At 49.6% G+C, this 19604-nt stretch overlaps 1 protein-coding gene across 5 annotated transcripts; it reads right to left on the bottom strand.

Annotated features, from left to right (window-relative positions):
- Nucleotides 1-68: 68 nt before the first annotated feature.
- Gusb (glucuronidase beta) lies at nucleotides 69-19166 on the bottom strand. Of its 5 annotated transcripts, none has more exons than XM_036172142.1 (13): nucleotides 18998-19153; nucleotides 18111-18505; nucleotides 15762-15947; nucleotides 15175-15356; nucleotides 14469-14611; nucleotides 13861-14048; nucleotides 12965-13108; nucleotides 12559-12737; nucleotides 12326-12472; nucleotides 9997-10081; nucleotides 7356-7532; nucleotides 4060-4195; nucleotides 69-298 (listed from the first exon to the last, which is right to left on the bottom strand). In XM_036172142.1, exons 2-13 carry the CDS (start codon nucleotides 18318-18320, stop codon nucleotides 276-278), a joined length of 1800 nt encoding a protein of 599 aa, XP_036028035.1. In that variant the 5' UTR covers nucleotides 18321-18505; nucleotides 18998-19153; the 3' UTR covers nucleotides 69-275. The 5 variants fall into 5 exon arrangements, with proteins under 5 accessions (XP_036028035.1, XP_036028036.1, XP_036028033.1 ...); XM_036172143.1 differs by lacking the exon at nucleotides 69-298 and adding an exon at nucleotides 3163-3563 and having other exon boundaries at nucleotides 18111-18227; nucleotides 18998-19166; XM_036172140.1 differs by lacking the exon at nucleotides 69-298 and adding an exon at nucleotides 3163-3563 and having other exon boundaries at nucleotides 18998-19152.
- Nucleotides 19167-19604: the final 438 nt, after the last annotated feature.

Raw genomic sequence — 19604 nt, 5'->3', positions numbered from 1 at the left:
TTTGCTAACTGATAAATAAAAACCGATGTAAATATGTAAGAATGTTTATTTGTTGCACATAACTTTTGGTATAAAATAAATGTAGACGTTACCTGTGGACATTGTGCTGCCATTGTTCTTACTTCAGTGTGGAGTCTTCAAACGAAGGTGGATGAGATGAAGTCTAGAGTCAGGAAGAACGTGCGTATCCATGGTACTGTAACTCGGTCCCTACAGGTACTAATCTGGAGCCTTTTCTCTTAAATCCCAGGTAACTTAAAGATGAAACAGATTCTTTAGGGGTGATGTTCTTGGGTTCCTGTGGGTTTGTTACATATGTGGTTGTCAAGAATTTATGGCAGGGCTGAGTGCTGTAGTAGCTTAGGCCTTTAATCACAGCAGAGGCAGACATAATTCTGTGAGTTTGAGGCCATAATGAGTTTCTAGGACAGCCAGAGTTACTTGGTGAGACCATGACTTTTAAAAAAAAAAAAAAATGACAGGCTAGAGAGGTGGCTCAGTAGTTAAGAGCACTTGCTGTTGCAGAGGACATAGGTTAGGTTCCCATCACCCACATGGTGGCTCACAACCATCTGTAACTCCAGTTCTAGGGGATCTGATGCTCTAGGAACCAGGCATGCAAATACAGTAGTGTACCGACATACGTGGAGGCCTGAGATTTATCCTCAGGACCCATACAGTTGAAGAAGAGCACCCATTACCATTGTCCTCTGACATCCATACATGGACTATGTTAAGAGACTAGCCCAGCCAGGTGTGGTGGTGTACTCCTTTAATCCCAGCAGAGGCATGCAGAGCTCTGAGTTCGAGGCCAGCCTGGTCTACATATCAAGTTCCAGAACAGCTAGGATTACAGAGAGACCCTATCTCAAAAACAACAAAAGAGAGAGACTAGCCTGGAATACATGAGATCCTGTTTCAAAAAACAAAACAGCAAAAAGACTATTTTCGGACTTATGACTCATGCCTTATCTCTAATTTGTAAAACATTTGCATATCTTCCATTAAGCATATTGTTTGTCAACTAAGAAACTTCATTTAAACTAGAGGCTGATTGGAGAGATGGCTCATTGGTTAAGAACATTAGTTATTCTTCCAAAGGACTGGGGTTCAATTCCCAGCATCCACATGGTGGCTCACAACTACCTATAACTCCAGTTCCAGGGGATCTGATGTGTTCTGGCCTCCACCAGCACCAGGCCAAGCATGCACATGGTACCCAAACACTCATACACAGAAAGTAAATTATTAAAATATTAGTAAAAATTTATAATAAGCTAAGACACAAAACTAGATTATTTTGAAAATTTTAAGAGTTCCATGGTGACATGAAATACAGCTCTCCTAAAATCCCTTCCCACTTGAACGAATAACAGTCTGTCTTAAATTATCTCAAGCTAGTGGGAGGAGGCGCTCTCTTCTTTTCATGGGTCTAGGGAAGGAAGACTGGAAAGGGATGTGTACACCTGACCCTGAGAAGAGTCCACTTGTCTCCAGCATGGCACATGGCTCCTTGTCTTCCACCAGACTGGACAGCTCAGCCCTTTTCAGGACATCATCCTCAACACCAGTGTTGATCTTCGGAAGAATACTGGGATGTGTATACCCTTGCTTCAATGCAGTGTCTGGACCAGGGATCCAGGGACAAATCCCCAGGGAAAGACTTAGCAAGACTACAGGTCATCATCCCTCTGGAGGTACCAGCCACAGAACACTAGTTTATATATATAGGCCCCGTTTAAAGAGGCAAGTCCTAGTCAGTGGCATTGCTGAGAACCCTTAGGCTTTTACCCAAACCTGCCCCGTCAAGTTTGAACTATAGAAGTGCTTGTGGTACATGCATAAGGAACTCATGCTTAAGAGCTGGTCTGGGACTGACAGCATGTGCTTATAATTTCAACACTGGGAAAGTAGAGACAGGCAGAGCCCTAGGCTTGCTGGCCAGCCAGCCTAAACTGGATGAATTCTCCCGGAATCTGAAACCCTGTCTCAAAACCCAAGGTGGATGGATAGCTGCTGAAGTGGTTCTCTAGCCTCCACGAGCATGCATATAGAACCAGAGAGTAGGCTGGAGTTGGGAGTTCACAATTCAGAGACTCGGTATTTGAACCTGAACTTGTCATCTCAACCATGGAAAGTGGTCTGTCAGCTGCTGTACTATACAAGACTTCTCTATGTATGTGAATCCCCACAGGTCTGTGGCTAATCAATAGGGAGTTTGTTTTGAGACAGCTTGGCCTGCCTCTACCTCCCGAGAGTGGGATTAAAGTCATGTGCCATGTGCCGCTACACCCAGCTCCTCTGTGGGTTTTTTTTTTTTTTTTTACCCCCTCTGGAGCTGAGGACCGAACCCAGGGCCTTGTGCTTGCTAGGCAAGCGCTCTACCACTGAGCTAAATCCCCAACCCCTGTGGGGTTTAATGAGTGTTTTTTGTTTTGTTTTGTTTTATTTTGTTTTTCCAGACAGCCTTGACTGTCCTGGGACTCTCTTTGTAGACCAGGCTGGCCTCGAACTCAGAGATCCTCCTGCCTCTGCCTCCTGAGTGCTGGGATTACAGGAGTGCTATGCTACCATCGCCCAGCTGAGACTCTTACTGGGTCAAGATTAGCCAGTTTTGATGCTCAAGCGTGGGTGTCTTGGGGCAGTGAGCAGTCTGTCACCTGTAGCACTTTAAAACAAAAATTAGCTGGGTGGTAGCATACACCTTTGATCCCAGCACTCAGGAGGTAGAGGCAAGAGGATTTCTATTGAGTCTGAGGCCAGCCTGGTCTACAGAGAGAGTTCCAGGACAGCCAGGGCTGCAGAGAACCCCTGTCTTGAAAAACTAATAAATAAATAAATAAAACAATTTGAATTTATATTATTTTACATGTATGGCTATTTTTCCCATGTGTGTCCGTCTGCACACCATGCGCATGTGGTACCTGTAGAGACCAAATGAGGGTGTTGGTATCACCTCGGAAATGGGGATTCTGATGGCAGTTGGCCAAGTGGGTGCTGAGACTTGAATTTAGAATCTCTGGAAGAGCAGTCAGTGCTCTTAACCTCTGAGCTATTTCTCCAGCCCTTCACCAGTATCCCTTAAGGAAGTGTAAGTGTCCACACACAGGTTTTCAAGAGTGCACAAAGCCAAGGCCAAAAATTGAGGCAGAAATGACCTCAAACACTTCTCAGCACATCATGTTACTGAGCTTAAGCTCAGACATTCATAGCAAGTCATTATTCCCATACAAGATAAACTTTATTGTCACTTTCAATGTCCCCTTCTAGCAGATCACAAAATCCAAAGTCAAAAGACTCTGGTGCCATGAACTGTCTGGGGACATCTGCTCTGTTGAGAACATCTTTTATTTCATCAGAGGTCATGTCTGCAGTGAGGTAGTTCTAGCTTTAGAATGTGAATGGTCTGCTTCCCAAACACTGGGTTCTTGGCACTGAATGGTGATGCTGCCTGGTTTCGTTGGCAATCCTCCAGTATCTCTCTCGCAAAATAAATGCTGCACTTTTGGGGCGTCTCTGACGAGTGAAGATCCCTTTCTTGTTCCCCATTACTCTTATTGGTGCTTTAAAAAACGAAACAAACAAGGGGGGCTGATAAGATGGCTCACAAAGTAAAGGAACCTGCTGTTAAACCAAATCACCCCAGGTTCAATCACAGGCACCCTCACAGTGGAGCAAGCAGATTTCCCAAAGCTGTCTAACTTTTACCTATGTGTTATGGCATGCACACACACCCCACTTTCCCACACACCAAATAAAAATGTAATAAAGTTTAAAGTACTATGGAGGAGCACATCTTTAATGCTAGCACCCAGGAGGCAGAGGCAGTCTGGATCACTGTGAGTGCCAGATCAGCCTGGTCTACAGGCCAGCCAAGGTTGCATATCAAGACCCATCAAAAATTGAGGGTGTGAACTGACCCAATTTTAAATGTTGTAAAATAGACCAAGGAAAATACTACCTAAGTCATCTCCCTAGCCCCGTTTCCAGAATTCTTACAAAAGCTCAGAACTGGAAAAGCCAACCTGAGAAAAATCCATAAGCCTCACAGACACTCACTCTGGTTGGTCATAAAGTCAGCAAAATTCCAGATGAGTTCTCCGATCACATATTCCTTTCGTTTCTGATCGAAAACTGAATGATAATTCTCCAGGAGAGCTTTCTGATACTCCTCACTGAACATGAGAGGTGGATCCTGGGATTCAAGGCAAAGGGAATGTCAGAGTTGGGACTGAAGTATTAGAGATCCAGCCAGGTGACCGTGGTGCATGCCTTTAATCCTAGCACTTGAGAGGCAGAATTATGTGGATCTCTGAGTTCAAGGCTAGCCTGGTCTACAGATCGAGTTCCAGTACAGCCAAGGCTACACAGAGAAACCCTAACTCACAAAAACAAAACAATCCAATTTTGAGACAGGATCTCTCTAAACTGTGCAGGCTGTCCTTGAGCTTGCTACCCTGCCTTGGCTTCCCAAGCATCTGGGCTGTTACCACCCTGACTGCTCAGGTTAACTGAGCAGTGCATATTCATTCTCTGGCTTCCACTCTGCCCCCAATTTGCATGTGCTGGAAGTCAGGTAATCCTTAACTGTATTCTACCTTAAATAATCGAGCCAGGGTCTCTTGCATTCCAGGCAGTTGGGTTAGGCATCTTGCTCTAGGGATCTCATCTCTACCACTGGAGTACCAGGATTACAGGAAGCCTGCCACACCAGCCTGGAGCCTGCCTGGGCGGCGGGGATCTGAATTTTGCTCCTTACATTGACAGAACAAGTGCTTTCCCTTCTGAAGCCACCTCCACAGTCCCCATCTCTCGCTGTTCTTTAAAGGACTCAGGAAGTAAAAAGTATGTTTACCTCAACTCTAAAAAAGTTTGTTGTGGGTTTTGTTTTCAAGGTCGGGCCTTACCACACCGCCTGGCTGGGGCCTCGACTACCCTCTAACACGCAGTCACCCTGCCTTAGCAACTCCTTCGTCTGGGACTGACCTTTGTTGTTGTTATTTTAAAGTGTATGTATAAGGGGCTGGAGAGATGGCCTGGTGGTTAAGAGTGTGCTGTTACTGCAGAGGACCCAAGTTCGGTTCCCCACTCTTGTATCAGGTGGCTGATAACCACCAGTGACTCCAGCTCCAGGGGATTCTGATACCTCAGGCCTCAGTGGGCACCCTGACACAGACATACACATAATTTTTTAAAAAATGTTAAATCTTGTATATGGGGCTGGAGAGGTGGCTCAGAGGTTAAGAGCACTGGCTGCTCTTCCAGAGGTCCTGAGTTCAGTTCCCAGCAACCACATTGGGAGCTCACAACTGTCTGTAACTCTAGTTTCAGAGGATCTGTTATCTTCACATAGACATACATGCAAGCAAAACACCAGTGCACATAAAAAATGATCCTCAAAAAAATTTTAAAAATCTTGTGTATGATGTAGGTATGTGTATGTGCATGAGTGCATGCATGTAGAGGTCAGTCCTCGCCTTCCACCTTGTTTGAGACAAGGTCTCTTGTTCTCCACTATATACACCAGGTAGCCGGCCTGATAGCTAGTGGGTTCTGTTTCTGAGTCTCCGCTTGCAGTCGGAGAACTGGCATGACAGGTGTGTGCCACTACACCTGGCATTATGTGGGTTCCTTGGATTTGAACTCTGGTCATCACACTTGTGTAGCTTAGCACTTTATCTGAGTCATCTCATGTAGCCCAGGCTGGCCTACAACTCAGTGTGTAGCTGAGGCTAGCCTTGAACTCATTCTGCCTTCACTCAAGTGGTAGAACAGACATGGACCACCTTGCCCACCATGACGTTTAATGGAAACAGACCCACACGAATACAGCAGCTCCAGCCACGTGTGGCCATTTAAATTAGGATAACACCAAACCAACGTAGTCTACTACCCACATCTCAATCTCAGTAGCTGTTACATGGCTAGTTGCTATCAACACCGGTCTGGACAGGAGAATGTTTGTTTGTTTGAGACAGGGTTTTCTGTATCCTAAACTAGCCTCAAACTCCTTAGTAGGCAAGGATGACCCTGAACTTCAGGTTCTTTTGCCCCCACTTCCCAGGGCAAGTATTACAAGCATGCATTACCACACCTGGCCTGTCTGGTGCAGGGATAGCATGTGGAGCTTTATTCGTGCTAGACAAGTACTATACCAGCTGAGCTACCTTCTCCTAGGCTGAAAATTACTTTCTTTTGGTTTTTTTTGTTGTTGTTGTTTGTTTGTTTGTTTTGTTTTGTTTTTTGTTTTTGGAGCTGAGGATCGAACCCAGGGCCTTATGCCTGCTAGGCAAGCACTCTACCACTGAGCTAAATTCCCAACCCTTTTATTTTGGTTTTTTGAGACAGGATTTCTCTGTTTAGCTTTGGCTGTCCTGGAACTCAATCTGTGGACCAGGCTGGTCTTGAACTCATAATGATCCACCTGTCTCTGCCTTCTGAATGCTGGGATTAAAGGTGTGTGCCACCACTGCCCAGCCTGAAAATTACCTTTTCAAAAAAGATTTGTGGGCTGGAGAAATAGCTCAGAGGTTAAGAGCACTGACTGCTCTTCCAGAGGTCCTGAGTTCAATTCCCAGCAATGACATGGTGGCTCACAACCATCTGTAATGAGACCTGGTGCCCTCTTCTGTATATATAATAAATAAATCTTTAAAAAAAAAAAGATTTGTTCATTTTTTAAATTGTGTGTCTGTACACTACAGACATGCAGGTGCCTGTGGAGGCCTAAAGAGGGTATCAGATCCTCTGGTACTGGAGTTACAAGCAGTTGTAAACTGCCCAGTGTGGGTGCTGGGAACCAAACAGGTCCTCTGGAAGGGCAGCAAGTGCTCTTAACCACTGAGTCATCTCTTCAGCCCAGAGGCTGAGAATTTTAAAAAGTCATTATTGGAACCTTTAATCCCAACACTTGAGAGGCAGAGACAGGTGTATCTCTGTGAGTTCAAGGCCAGCCTGGTCTACAAAGCAAGTTCCAGGACAGCCAAGGCTACACAGAGAAACCCTTTCTTGAAAAACCTGAGGAAAAAAAAAATTGGACCAGGTGTGGAGGCACACACTGTCATCCCAGCAAAGGGAGATTGTGAGTTTGAGGCTAGCCTGGGCATCAAACAAAGACCTTTGGGGGGAAAAAAAAATGTGAATAGCAGGTTGAGGAGGGGGTGGACACAAAAATGGGCCTTCCTCTAAGACACACACGCTGAGCAGAGGCCTGTATGCAGGGGCCACAGTGTGTGTAGGGCTGGGCATAAGGCTGGGTCACTGGTCCAACTGAGGGCAGGGAAAGCCCAGAGAGACAAGTAGTGTCTCATGTCACCACTGTGGTAAGTGACGATAAACCATTCTACACCGTTTACCTCGTGAAACCCTGTGATTGTATCGGCTCCATATTCGCTCTGGATAATCGGCTTCTGGTGAGTCTTATACCAGTTCTCAAACTGGCTCTTGAGCTGTGGCTGAATGACCTCCAGATGCCCATAGTCGTGATACCAGGAGAAGTAGCTGTTCACACAGATCACGTCCACGTAGGGAGCCTAAGACAGGAACGGTAAAGTGAGTTTACCCCCCACACTGAGGACCTCTTCTTCAAGGTCAGAAGAGAATGCAGATGAAGTAGGTTACGCCACCCAACATGTAGGAAAGAAAGCCAAGAACAGACCCAAATGGGGCTAGTCTGTATCGCTAGGCAGAGGCTCCCACCTGGACCGTGGCTGGAAGCAAGGCAGGCTGCCATCAGTTCCTGACCTTGTTGGACTCCACTGCTTTATTCCTGTCACTGGTCTCCTGTGGCCTTGCCTGGAGATAGGACCCAACCTGAAGAGTGGATTTTTTTTTCTCCACAGTTCAGTTTTTGAGACAGACTTATGTAGTGCAAGCTGGCTTCAAGCTCCCCATGTAGTCAAGGCTGACCTTGAACTGACGATCTGCCTGCCTTCACCCCCCAAGTGCTGGGATGGCAGGTGTACTTATACCTAGCTTTCTGCCTTGCTGAGGATCAAGTCCAGGGTTTCAGAAATTCGAGGCAAACACTCTTAACGATTAAGCTACATCTGCTGCTCAATTTTTTGGGTGGAGGGGAGCGAGGTGCTGGGGATGCAACCCAAGGGCTTGTACATGCTAAGCATAGGCTGTCACTGAGCCACATCACCAGCCCTTTGCAGGGTCCTCTGATCCACAATTGGGAAGGCAATGCTGTGAGTAAGATTTCTTCCTAGGAAGTGATGAGGGTCCACAGAACAGGGATAGGGATGTGTCTAACCAACAGAAAAGAGTTCTGTGTCTAGCTGGCTAGCATCCAGTGTCACACAGGCATGTCTCTTTCTAGCCACACTGCTCAGCTCCAGAGCTGCCATTTGAATGGTGAGGTCTTTCCCAAGGGACCCTCAGACCCTCTCCAGGCTGTGGTGGCGGGAAGGTGCAAGCTGCAGAAAGGTCAAGTAGTGTCACTTCATAAAGCACACTCCAGGTAAAGAGGCCAGGCATGGGGCACCCAGCAAAGCCTTCCCCGTCCTCACAGAAGACAGGGCGAGGGGTTGGGGATTTAGTGGTAGAGTGCTTGCTAAGCAAGCACAAGGCCCTGGGTTTGGTCCTCAGCTCCGACCAAAAAAAAAAAAAAAAAAGACAGGGTGAGCATTGGAATGGTCAGCATCAGGGCCTCAGTACAAACTCTGGGTTTTTTTGAAAGGTAGGCTCTAGAGAGAGAGAGAAACCAGGGCTAAGAAGACTTTTATTGTTGTTAATTATTTTTAGATATTTAATTTATAGATGAGTGTTTTCTCTGTATATTTGTATACTCATCAGGGGGTGTCAGATCCCCTGGAACAAGATGGTTATGAGCCATCACCATGTGGATACCAGGAACTCTGGTCCCCTGGAAGAGCAACAAGTGCTCTTACCCGATAAACCATCTCTCCAGTCCCCTGATGAGGCTTTCTTATCCACGAGGACTGTCTTAACAAGACCCCGTCTCAAAAAATAAGAGGGGGAGGTGGATGATGCTGAAGAGATGGCTCTGGCTAGGAGCTCACACTGTGGTGGTTTGGATGAGCTTCCATAGGCTCTCCTGTCGGAGTTCTTGGTCTACAGTTGGTGGAACAGTTTGGGAAGGATAAGGAAGTGTGGCCTTGTGGGGGAGGCGTGTCATTGGGGGTGGATTTTGAGGTTTCACTCCAAGTGGCTGAATCACCTCCAAATGCCCATAGTCATGATACTAAGAGAAGCAGCTGTTCACACAGATCACGTCCACATACTGGGCCCGGGACAAGAGTAGCCAACTGAGTTTGCCTCTCACACTGAGGGCCTCCTCAAGGTCAGAACAGAATTCAGATGTGGTTGTGTCTGAAGATGTGAGCTCTCAGCTACTGCTCCAGTACCATGCCTGCCTGCTGATATGCAATGAAGGCATACAATTATGAGAAAAAAAAAAAAAAAGGGAGGCAGGGAGGCTGAGTCTGTCCAGCATGATGGCTCACACCTGTAATCCTAGAGCTCTGGAGGATTTTTGAGTTCTAGGGCAGCTTAGGCTACAGGCTACATAGTGGGATCCTGTCTAAAAACAAAGAAGCAAACAAAAACCATGAAGTTGAAGGGAGACTTGTTGGGAAAAGCAGGAGTATGAGATGGGCAAGGAAGGGAAATGGGTATGACTGATCAAAATACACTATACACAGGAAAATATAATCAAATAAAGCTATTATAATACATACATATACATATATATGTATGTGTGTGTGTGTGTATATATATATATACGTATATATATAATGCTAATAAAAATCATTTTAGAAAAGCAGAAGTCTACAATGAAACAGGTACATTGTCCTGACTAGCCCAGAAGCCACACTGCCTAGGGGATAAGCAGGAAGTTAGTCATTTTAACCACTCGTGAAAATGGCCGGGCTGGCCACTGCTGGTTCATGTTAGCAAGCACAAGACTGAAAGGCCAACAAGCACAGACGAGCAGAGGCAGTGTGATGACCACCCGGCCCCCAGGCTCACCCCCAGGTCTGCATCATATTTGGCGTTGGTCACAAAGGTCACGGGACGGGTGGGGTCCAGGGCTTTGGTGTGGGAGATCAGCGTCCTGTCCGTGGAAGCCAGAAGGGAGGCAGGCTGTCAGGTGGGGAGGGGCTCTCAAGCACCCCTCTCTCTCCCTTTCCTTCCCAGCTCCCCCATCAGTGGTGGCTCCCAGCTAAGGCCATGGCTGCAGGGAGCCACGAGAGCAGAGGTGAGCACAGACTGCAACATCAAGAGGCGGCAGAAATAGAGGGAAGTGTAGCACTCTGTGAGGCCCTGGGGGGGGGCATGATTGAAATTTAAGCAATGACAGTAGTGCTGAGCTGAACCCCACTGATTGCTGAGGAATGTAGAGGAGAGAATTCAATGGAAGGACTAGTCTCGGTTAGGGTCTGGTACCTGGGACTTATCCCTGGCCTCCACAGCACAGATCACTCTCATTTACCATTGAAGACTACTTTTTTTCCCTTTTACATCTTTTTTTTTAAAGGTTTATTCATTTATTATATATACAGTGTTCTGCCTGTACGTATGCCTGCAGGCCAGAAGAGGGCGCCAGATCTCACTACGGATGGTTGTGAACCACCATGTGGTTGTTGGGTATTAAACTCTTCGGGAAGAGCAGCCAGTGCTCCTGACCGCTGAGCCATCTCTCCATCTTTTTGAGCATTACTCTTCTTGTATGAAGGCTGTGTGTTGCCCCTTGGACATATGTTCTGGACCCACTTTCTCAGACAGCTCCAAACCAGGAAAGCCAGTTTGGGCTACTCTAGCCCAGCCAGTCCTGGCTTCAACGATGCTGTCCCCTAACACATGCGTCTCACCTCGTCAATTCCTGAAAAAGAGTCTGGGAGCCTCACGAAGCTACATGCTTCCCCTTCAAGACAAACTATCCACCCAGCCCTGGTCCCAAAGCCCTCTGAAGGGCTTTGAGTGTCCAAAGCTGTCACTGGCCTGGCTTCTACACAGACTCAGGAGCTCAAATTACTATGTGGAGCTGGGATGCAGTGTCAGAAGCTACCATTGCCTCTCTGTGACGAGCAGTATAGTTCACCCTAAAGATTAAATGACAGTTCTCATGACAGATGAAGGGCCTGGAGATGGAGCTCAATGATAGAGCACTCACCTAGCATGCATAGATAAGGCTCAGGATTGGATCCCCACATTAGAAAGTACATTTAACATCTTTCTGTGTCATTTTTAAAAAAATCCCCTTTTATGGTGCTGGAGAGAGAGCCCAATGGTTGCTCTTTTCCGGAGGACTGAGGTTCAATTCCCAGCACCCACATGGTGGCTTCCACCAGCTGTAACTCCACTTATTATTGGGGATCTGATGCCTTCTGGCCTCTGAAGGTAGCAAACACACACACATGCAGGCAAAATACCCAGACACACAAAACAATTTAAAATCCCATTTATATTCGCATGCCTGTGTAAACTGGTTTTATGAAGATGAACCCAGAGTGTCACAAAGTGGTTTTTTCTAGAGCTTCCACAAAAGTTTCTGTCTAGAATGAGTGAGTGAATGAATGCCAGGTGTGATGGAGCACACCTGTAATCCTTGCCCCCAAGAAGGAAGTAGAGACAGAAGGATTAGGAATTCGAGGCCGGCTTTGGCTATATAACAAATTTGAGGTCAGCCTGCACTATTTGGGAACCTTGTTTAAAAAAAAAAAAATCAGAAATGGTCTGGAGAATGACTCGGTGGTTAAAATCAACTGTTGCCAAGCCCAGTGACTCGAGTTCAAACCCTGGGACTTCCAGGGTAGAAAGAGAGAACCAATTCCTACAAGCTATCCTCTGACCTCCACATGTATGCCATGGCACACAAAGAAATAAACAAATTAAAAAGAAGTCTAAAACCAAAAAATTGTCAGGCTTGGTTGGTCACGCCTATAATCCCAGCACTCAGAAGGCAGGGTCAAGAGGATCAGTGCCAGTTTGAGGCCAGCCTGGGTACATAGCAAGATCCTGTTTCAAAATAGATAGATAGAAGATAGATAGATAGGTAGATAGATAGATAGATAATGTGATATAAAAATCTGAAGTTCTGTGTATCAAAGGGAACTCTGGATTTCCTTTCAGGTATGACTAGAAGGGTCTCACTGGGTGGAAAAACCACCATTTGGGTGGGCTGATTTGGCTTCCCAGAAGTGATTGGCCAGGAGGGGACACTGACATGCGGAGCATACGTCCACCCTCTAAGGCTGACTTCCACGCTCCTGGCTGCCTACAGAGGTTGAGGCAGGCCACAGGGCTAAAGGCCACAGGTCTGCCTCACTCAGCCCAGGGGAGGAAGGGTAGTACTCACTTGAAGTAATACCCAGCAGGTTTCAGAGCTGAAGAAGGCTCATTGGCTACAGACCACATCACAACCGCAGGGTGATTTTTGTCCCTGCACACCAGCTCCTCCATCACCTCGAGGTGGTGCCGAAGGGATTCATTGCCAAAACTCTGGCTGTGGAGCCAGAAAAGGAAAGGGTCACCAAGGGCTCTGAGAAGAGCCGGGCAAGCTGGGCAGTGTGGGCGGCGAGGGGCACTCACGGCAGTACGATGCCCACACCGGGGCACTCATCAATGACCACAATCCCGTAGCGATCGCAGAGCTGAAGCACCTCCTCCGAGTAGGGGTAGTGGCTGGTACGGAAGGAGTTGGCGCCAAGCCAGTAGAGTAGGTTGAAATCCTTCATCAGCAGCGGCCAGTCGAAGCCCTTCCCTCGGATCTAGGGAACAGCAGGGCTGTGTGGCCTCTGCTCTTGTCACTGGAGAACACCCACTTTCTTCTGCAGCCCCTGTAGAGCCACCCCCACGCCCCCACCTAGGCTCGATTCACAAACCCCAGCCCATGATGGCATCTTCAGAGCACTCAGAGGAAGGGGAGACCAGTGACTCCTGACATTCCCCCTCCACCCCAGGGGGTGGGAGGGGTGGTACCATAACTGCAACTCACATCCGAGTCCTCGTGCTTGTTGACGCCATGGAAATAGAAAGGCTTCCCATTTATGAGGAACTTGCTCTTGGTGACAGCCACTGTTCGAATCCCAACAGGGAGGGTGTAGAAGTCAGACACAGGCCCAGCGGTTGTCATCCTCACCTAGGAGACCAATGTGCCAGGCAAGAGCACCCAGGTAGACAGAGCCTCGACCATGTCACCCAACAGGAAGGGCTGCCCCCATGCATAACACTTTGGAGCTTTTTTTTTTTTTTTTGGTCCAAGACAGGATTTCTCTGTGTAGCCCTGGCTGTCCTGAAACTTGCTCTGTAGACCAGGCTGGCTTCAAACTCAGAGATCCACCTGCCTCTGCCTCTGCCTCTGCCTCCTGAGTCCTGGGGTGCACCATTGCCGTTGCCCAGCTTTTCTTGTCAGACCTCATGTATCCCAGGCTAGCCTCAAACTCACTTGTAGCTAAGGATGACCTTCAACTCTTGATTCTCCTGCCGAATCCCTCCCAAGTGCTAAGATTACAGGTGTGCACCTCCATGCCTAGCTAGTTGGGCTTTTTAATTTTTTAATTAATTAATTTATTTTGTAGCTCTGGCTGTCCTGGAATTCACTAGGTAGACCAGGCTGACATCAACTTCTATACTTATTTGATCCTATTATCCCATACCTCCCTGGGCCTGACTGAAAAGGACCTGTGTATCTCACAAGGCTTCAGCGGAGATGCCAAAATGCCACTCTCTGTCTTTAGGAAGTACATACTCAGGACTTTTCCACCAAGGGATAGAAAACAGGAATCTAGGACAGTGCCCACTGAGTCACCTGTCCTGGAATGCCTGCTGAGACTACTGTCACCAGGGGGCAGCAAAGGACCGACCTTGGCCCCAGCTCCAAATCCCCATTACCTCCAAGGAGTACAGGTAGGCGGGATGCTCATGCATCAGGTAAGGCCACCAGAGGTTGGCACCAGGCACCTGAAGTTGACCCTGGTGCCCTGTTTTCTGGGCCACGACTTTGCCATCCTCATCCAGAAGACGCACTTCTAGCTCAAAATGATCATTGCCGCAGACGGAAATCCAGTAATTCACCAGCCCTGTGGGAAATAGGAGATGGAGACAAAGGACTTTATCATACCGTTCTTGGAAGTCCTCTCAGGCCCCAGGACCCTAGCCAACAACTGCTTGATGTTTTCAGTTTACTGTTCGGGGAGGAGAGATTGGGGGCGGTACAACAGGGGAACAGCTAAGTGACTCAATATCTTGAACTATGTCACTTTAGCCAAGACCCCACTCTCCACTGGTCCTCACTTCCTCACAAAGTGAGGTCCACCAGATGGGGTGAGTTCTGACGCCCTGGTTGGCTCGGGCAGTCTGGGTCTTGTCTTCTGAGGGTGATCAAGCAGGTGACATTTACAAGACGCCCCAAGCCTTCTGCCTTTGGGATTATTTCCTCTTGGGAACTGAGATTAAACTGGGCCCAGCCTAGCACAGAACCTCCTGCCAGGGGCCCTCACCGACATCTTGCTCCACATCAGTGGTCACAGTGATGTCGTCGATGTAGGTGGTGGGGGTGGTGTAGAGGACCACGGACCGATGCAGTCCCGCATAGTTGAAGAAGTCAAAGCTTGTGTCCTGGACAAAGTAACCCTTGGGATACCTAGGAAAACGAAGGTCGATCGTTCCTCTGTCTTTTTTTTTTTTTTTTTTTTAAAGCTGAGGATCGCTAGGCAAGCGCTCTACCACTGAGCTAAATCCCCAACCCTCTCCCCTTTTTTTAAAATTGTGCATGCAGTGTGTGTGTGTGTGTGTGTGTGTGTGTGTGTGTACACCACAGTGCACATGTGGAGACTGTAGGACAACCTTGGGTACTGGTTCTTGCCTTCTATCTCCAGACAGGGTCCCTTGTTCTAGCTGGCCTGAGAACTTCCAGGAATCCCATCGCTACCTCTTATCTCGACACAGTAGCACTCAAGAACACTGGGAATACAGATCCAACCTATTGCATCCATCCTTACATGGGTGCCTGGACTTGAGATTCATGACTTCTTGCTGACATAGTGAGTATTTTACCCACTGAGCCATCTGCTCGGCCTTCTGCCTCCTTTGATGTTTAACTAGCATGTGTCCCCCGGTCTTCCCAGATCCGGGGCTAAAGTCACTCTCCCTGTGTGGAAATTCACTGGACAGGGGAAGGGAGGGAAGGGAAAGGATGCTGCTCACATGGAGGTATCGGCCTTGTAGACGATGGACCCTGGTGGCAGGGTATGAGGAGTCAGTGTGTTGTTGATGGCGATCGTGATCCGGCAGGTGGTCAGCGGCCCAGTCTGGACCAGCTTGCTGATGTCAGCTTCAAAGGGGAGGTGACCCCCCTCATGTTCCATCACATGAATCCCATTCACCCACTGCAGACACAGGAAATATGAGCAGAGTACCGAAGGGGGTACCCAGAAGCCGGTCCTGCCATAAGCCTTTTTGGGTGTTTTTGGGTTTTTTGTTTTTTTTTTTTTTAAGATTTATTTATTTGTTATATATACAGCGTTCTGTGTGCATGTACACCTGCAGATCAGAAGAGGGCAGCAGACCTAATTACAGATGGTTGTGAGCCACCATGTGGTTGCTGGGAATTGAACTCAGGACCTCTGGAAGAACAAAGCAGTGCTCTTAACCTCTGAGCCATCTCTGCAGCCCCAAGAATGGTGTTCTAATGGAGCCCATGAAGCACCCCTTTCTCCGACCCATGGCACAGACCCCTTCTCAACAGCCTAGACTGCTTCCCCCCACCCCAGACAGCCACTCCCTACACTGACCACAACAGCATAATAATGGGCACTGTTGATCCTCAGCACCACTCGAATCTCGGGGTCTTGGGTCCACCGCTGTGGCAGGATTGCTTCCCGTTCATACCACACCCAGCCAATAAAGTTCCGAAGCCGCGCCTCTTGGGTGATGTCATTGAAGCTGGAAGGGACCGGCATGTCCAAGGTTGGGCCCGACTGGAGGAAAGAAGAGCTGGAGTCACAGGCTAGGGATATAGCTCGGCAGGTAGAGTGCTGGCCTACCATGCATGGGACCTCTGGTTCTAACTCGGGCACTGCATAAACCAATGGTGGTATGCACCAGTAATCCCAGCACCTGGGAGGTGCAGCCGGGAGGACCAGAGTTCAAGGTCACTAAATCCTCTGCTACACAGCGTATCTGAGGATACATGAGATTATCCAAAGGACAAGAATCAGGGCTGTGCTTCATGCCTGCACCCCCCCCCCATCCCCACAGCGCCTCACAGAAGCACAGGGACACAATGGCTGCATGGGTGGGCAAACCTGCTGACTAGTGACCCGCACGGACAGTTTGTACAAAAGACTGTTGAAACCCAATTCTTTCTCAGGACAGGTGACACCAGGATCGAGATTTCCATGGAAAGGGTGAGCCAAGGGCCACAAGCCCAGCCAGCCTAAGACAGGAAGAACCAGAGCCTGACAAAGAGGCAGATGGCCACTGCCACAGGGGGAAGGCCAACAGCAGGGCCCAGGGGCCCCTGAGCTGAGTAACTGGAGAAGACACGTGAGGCGCTGTCTCCTCCTCACTTCCTCTTCGGCTGAATGCTGGGCAGTGCAGTTGAAAGCTGAGCGGCTAAACCTGGTGGTTCATAGCTTGTAACCCTGACACCTGTGGGAGCAGGGTTACTATGGGGTGGGTGCCAGAGTGAGAAGCTGTCTGTCTGTCTGTCTGTCTGTCTCTCTCTCTCTCTCTCTCTCTCACACACACACACACACAGCTGCTGAGATGACTCTGGGTTTAAGGCACTACATAGTCACCAAGCCTGATGACCTGAGTTAGATCCCTGGGACCGAGGAGAGACCAGCGAGGTGCCCTCTGGCCTCCACATGCCCTGGGTGGCACATGGGTGCCCCCCCCCCACACACACACACACGTTCTAAACATAAAAACAGGCCGGGCAGTGGCAGCGGCGGCACATGCCTTTAATCCCAGCACTGGGGAGGCAGAAGCAGGTGGATCTCTGTGAGTTCGAGGCCAGCCTGGTCTACAGAGCGAGTTCCAGGACAGGCTCCAAAACTACATAGAGAAACTGTCTTGAAAAACAAAAACAAAAAACAAAAAACGTTAAAGAAGGGAGAAAGATGGGAAAGTGGAGGAGAGAGCCAAAGAGGGGAAGAGGAAGTGAGGGACAATGGACGGACGGACGGACGGATGAATGAATGAATGAATGAATGAATCCGAGAGAGGCTGAGGCTGTGAGCACACAGGTTTTCTTCACCCTGCTACTGCATCAACCCTACCCAGTTAGGAAGGGAGAGCAGAGATGGAGACCTCTGCTCTCTGTGTGCCAACTCACGTCCGTTATCCAATCCTGCAGCTCCAATGCCCTCTTGGTTGGGCCGAACCCTGCACGGCGTACCAGCGCTCCCTTCCTCTACTCCCACCCACCCCCGAATCTTTGTGGTGGGCAGCATCCCCTCTGTACACTGCGAGGGTTCTGCTTCTCGCTAGATGTGAGAGAGCAAGCGGGAGGCAATGTGCATAAACATCCACTCCAACACTCGGGAAAACTGGCGCAAGAAGTTCACCAGGGCGGCAGCGGCAGCGAACGCCTTTGATCCCAGCACTCAGGAGGCAGTGGCAGGAGGATCTCTGTGAGTTCGAGGCCAGCCTGGTCTACAGTGCAAGATCCAGGGCAGGCACCAAAACTACACAGAGAAACCCTGTCTCAACCCCCCTCCCCCCAAAAAAAGTTCACCAGGATATCCAGGCCAGCCTGGGTTACAGAATGAGACAGTTTCAAAACAAAAACAAAAGGCTCAGTAGAGACATGCACGCACAGGGTCCTGGGTTCAACCCCTCAGCACTTTGAAATAGAATGAAAAGTTTGAAAAAAAAAAAAAATCCATTGCCTGGGGCAGCGCTGGCCTGGCAGAAGCCCTGGAGTTCATGTGATTCTCGGGCACGCAAGGTGCCCCCACTTCCTGCTCCGGCCGCTCCCCACCCCAGCCTGCAAACCCATATTAACCTCTTCTAGACCCGCACCAGGGGACCTCCAGGTCCACGCACCCCTCCATCCATCCCCTGGCTTCCAGAGACTTCCAGACCGGGGGTTCCCCCACCCCACCCCACCCCACCCCACCCCGGGGAGCGCGCACCTCCCTCAGCGGCTGCCGGTACCACTGCTGTTCGAATCCCTGCAGCCGGTTTTCGGAGAAGTCCGCGCGGAAGCGCCACAGTCCGTCCAGCGCCTTGAGCTCCCGAGACGGGCTCTCCTGGGGGAAGAGCATCCCGCCCTGCAGCGCCAGCGCCCAGCTGCACAGCAGCGGACCCAGCGCCACCCGGCACGCGCTCAGCCTTGGGGACATGCTGGCCTGGCTGCCCACCGCCCAGCGGCTGGGCTTTTAGCCGGGCCTTCCCGGGGAGGGCGGGGGCGGGGTCTGGGAGGGTCACATGGTCCCGCGTGAAGCCGCCGGCGCCAACTTGGTTGAGGGCAAGTCGGCGCCTGTCCCGAGGCTGGGGCAGGGCCATCCGGAGGTCCCCGGGCTAGGATCTGCGCAGGGAGAGAGAAAGCTCTCATGTTCCTTCTAGCCCCAAAGGCATGAAGTCCTGAGTCGTGCTCCCTTAGGAAGGCCAGAGGTCCCCGCCAGTCTGTCATTGGCATCCCTCCACTCTCTGGGGCTGTGCCTCCCAGGGCCATTAGGCTAAGGTCTGGGAGACCCCTTGAAGTCCCGGTCCCCAGCATTTAGTTCTTCACCACTCCCGTGAAAGGTCCCGGATGAAGGGATCAAGGGAGCCACTAAAGAAGGATTGTTGGGGGTTAGGAGCTTATGAAAGGGGTGTCTTAGGGCCTGGGAAGGACACAGAGACAACCTCCCGAGGTAGGGGCTCCCAAGAGAGTTCGGGGCCCAGTGCCAGAAATGAGAGTCCCTTCTTGTAGGTCTCTGAGGAAGCTTGCAGCCAAGCTCTCCTGATGCCCAGGCAGAAGGCAGGGAAGGGGTGGGGGGCGGGGGGGCGGGGGTGTAAGATGTGTGCCCATCAATACCTGCTTCGATGTTTTATTCCTTCGCCCAAGTGAGAAATCTGAGGACCTGAAAATCCGTTTGCCACTGGAGTACGGATGGGAGTGGGGCGGTAGGAAGACCACTGAGGACCCGGGTGAGAGGGGAACAGCCTCTGCGGGTCGTGTGACCTGCGGAACACCCAGCGCAGCCTGCTCCGTCGACACAGCACAGGCGCAGGAGACACTTCTGTCATGCCCGATGGTGTCGGTTCTACAAGCGGCTTGAACTTCGGTGCGGATACTCCAACTCTGCCCAGAAACCTCAAGTTCCCTCTTTGCCTCGCAGGCGCCAGTAGCCTGGAGGATTACTCAGAATTCCAGGTCCACCTAGGCTACAAAGCGTGTTTTAGGCCATGGGTACCATGAGACCCTGTCTCAAAAAGCAACCAAACAACAAAACAAATTTTTAAAAGTATATAGCCTGGCGGTGGTGGCGCACGCCTGTAATCCCAGCACTCTGGAGGCAGAGGCAGGTGGATCTCTGTGAGTTCGAGGCCAGCCTGGGCTACAAAGTGAGTTCCAGGAAAGGCGCAAAGCTACACAGAGAAACCCTGTCTCGAAAAACCAAAATAAATAAATAAATAAGTAA

The sequence above is a fragment of the Onychomys torridus genome, chromosome 22 (genome assembly GCF_903995425.1).
Source record: "Onychomys torridus chromosome 22, mOncTor1.1, whole genome shotgun sequence".
Taxonomy (NCBI): Eukaryota; Metazoa; Chordata; class Mammalia; order Rodentia; family Cricetidae; genus Onychomys; species Onychomys torridus.
Note: the sequence above shows the minus strand (reverse complement) of the source record. Positions and strands in the feature narration are given on the sequence as shown.

Excerpts from the sequence above, each read along its gene's own strand:
- Gusb (XM_036172140.1), bottom strand. The coding sequence starts at position 18,320 with ATGTCCCCAAGGCTGAGCGCGTGCCGGGTGGCGCTGGGTCCGCTGCTG. Across the intron at positions 15,357-15,761 it reads CCCATTATTATGCTGTTGTG|TGGGTGAATGGGATTCATGT; the intron begins GTCAGTGTAGGG and ends CTGTGTCTGCAG. Across the intron at positions 4,196-7,355 it reads CAATCACAGGGTTTCACGAG|GATCCACCTCTCATGTTCAG; the intron begins GTAAACGGTGTA and ends CTTGAATCCCAG.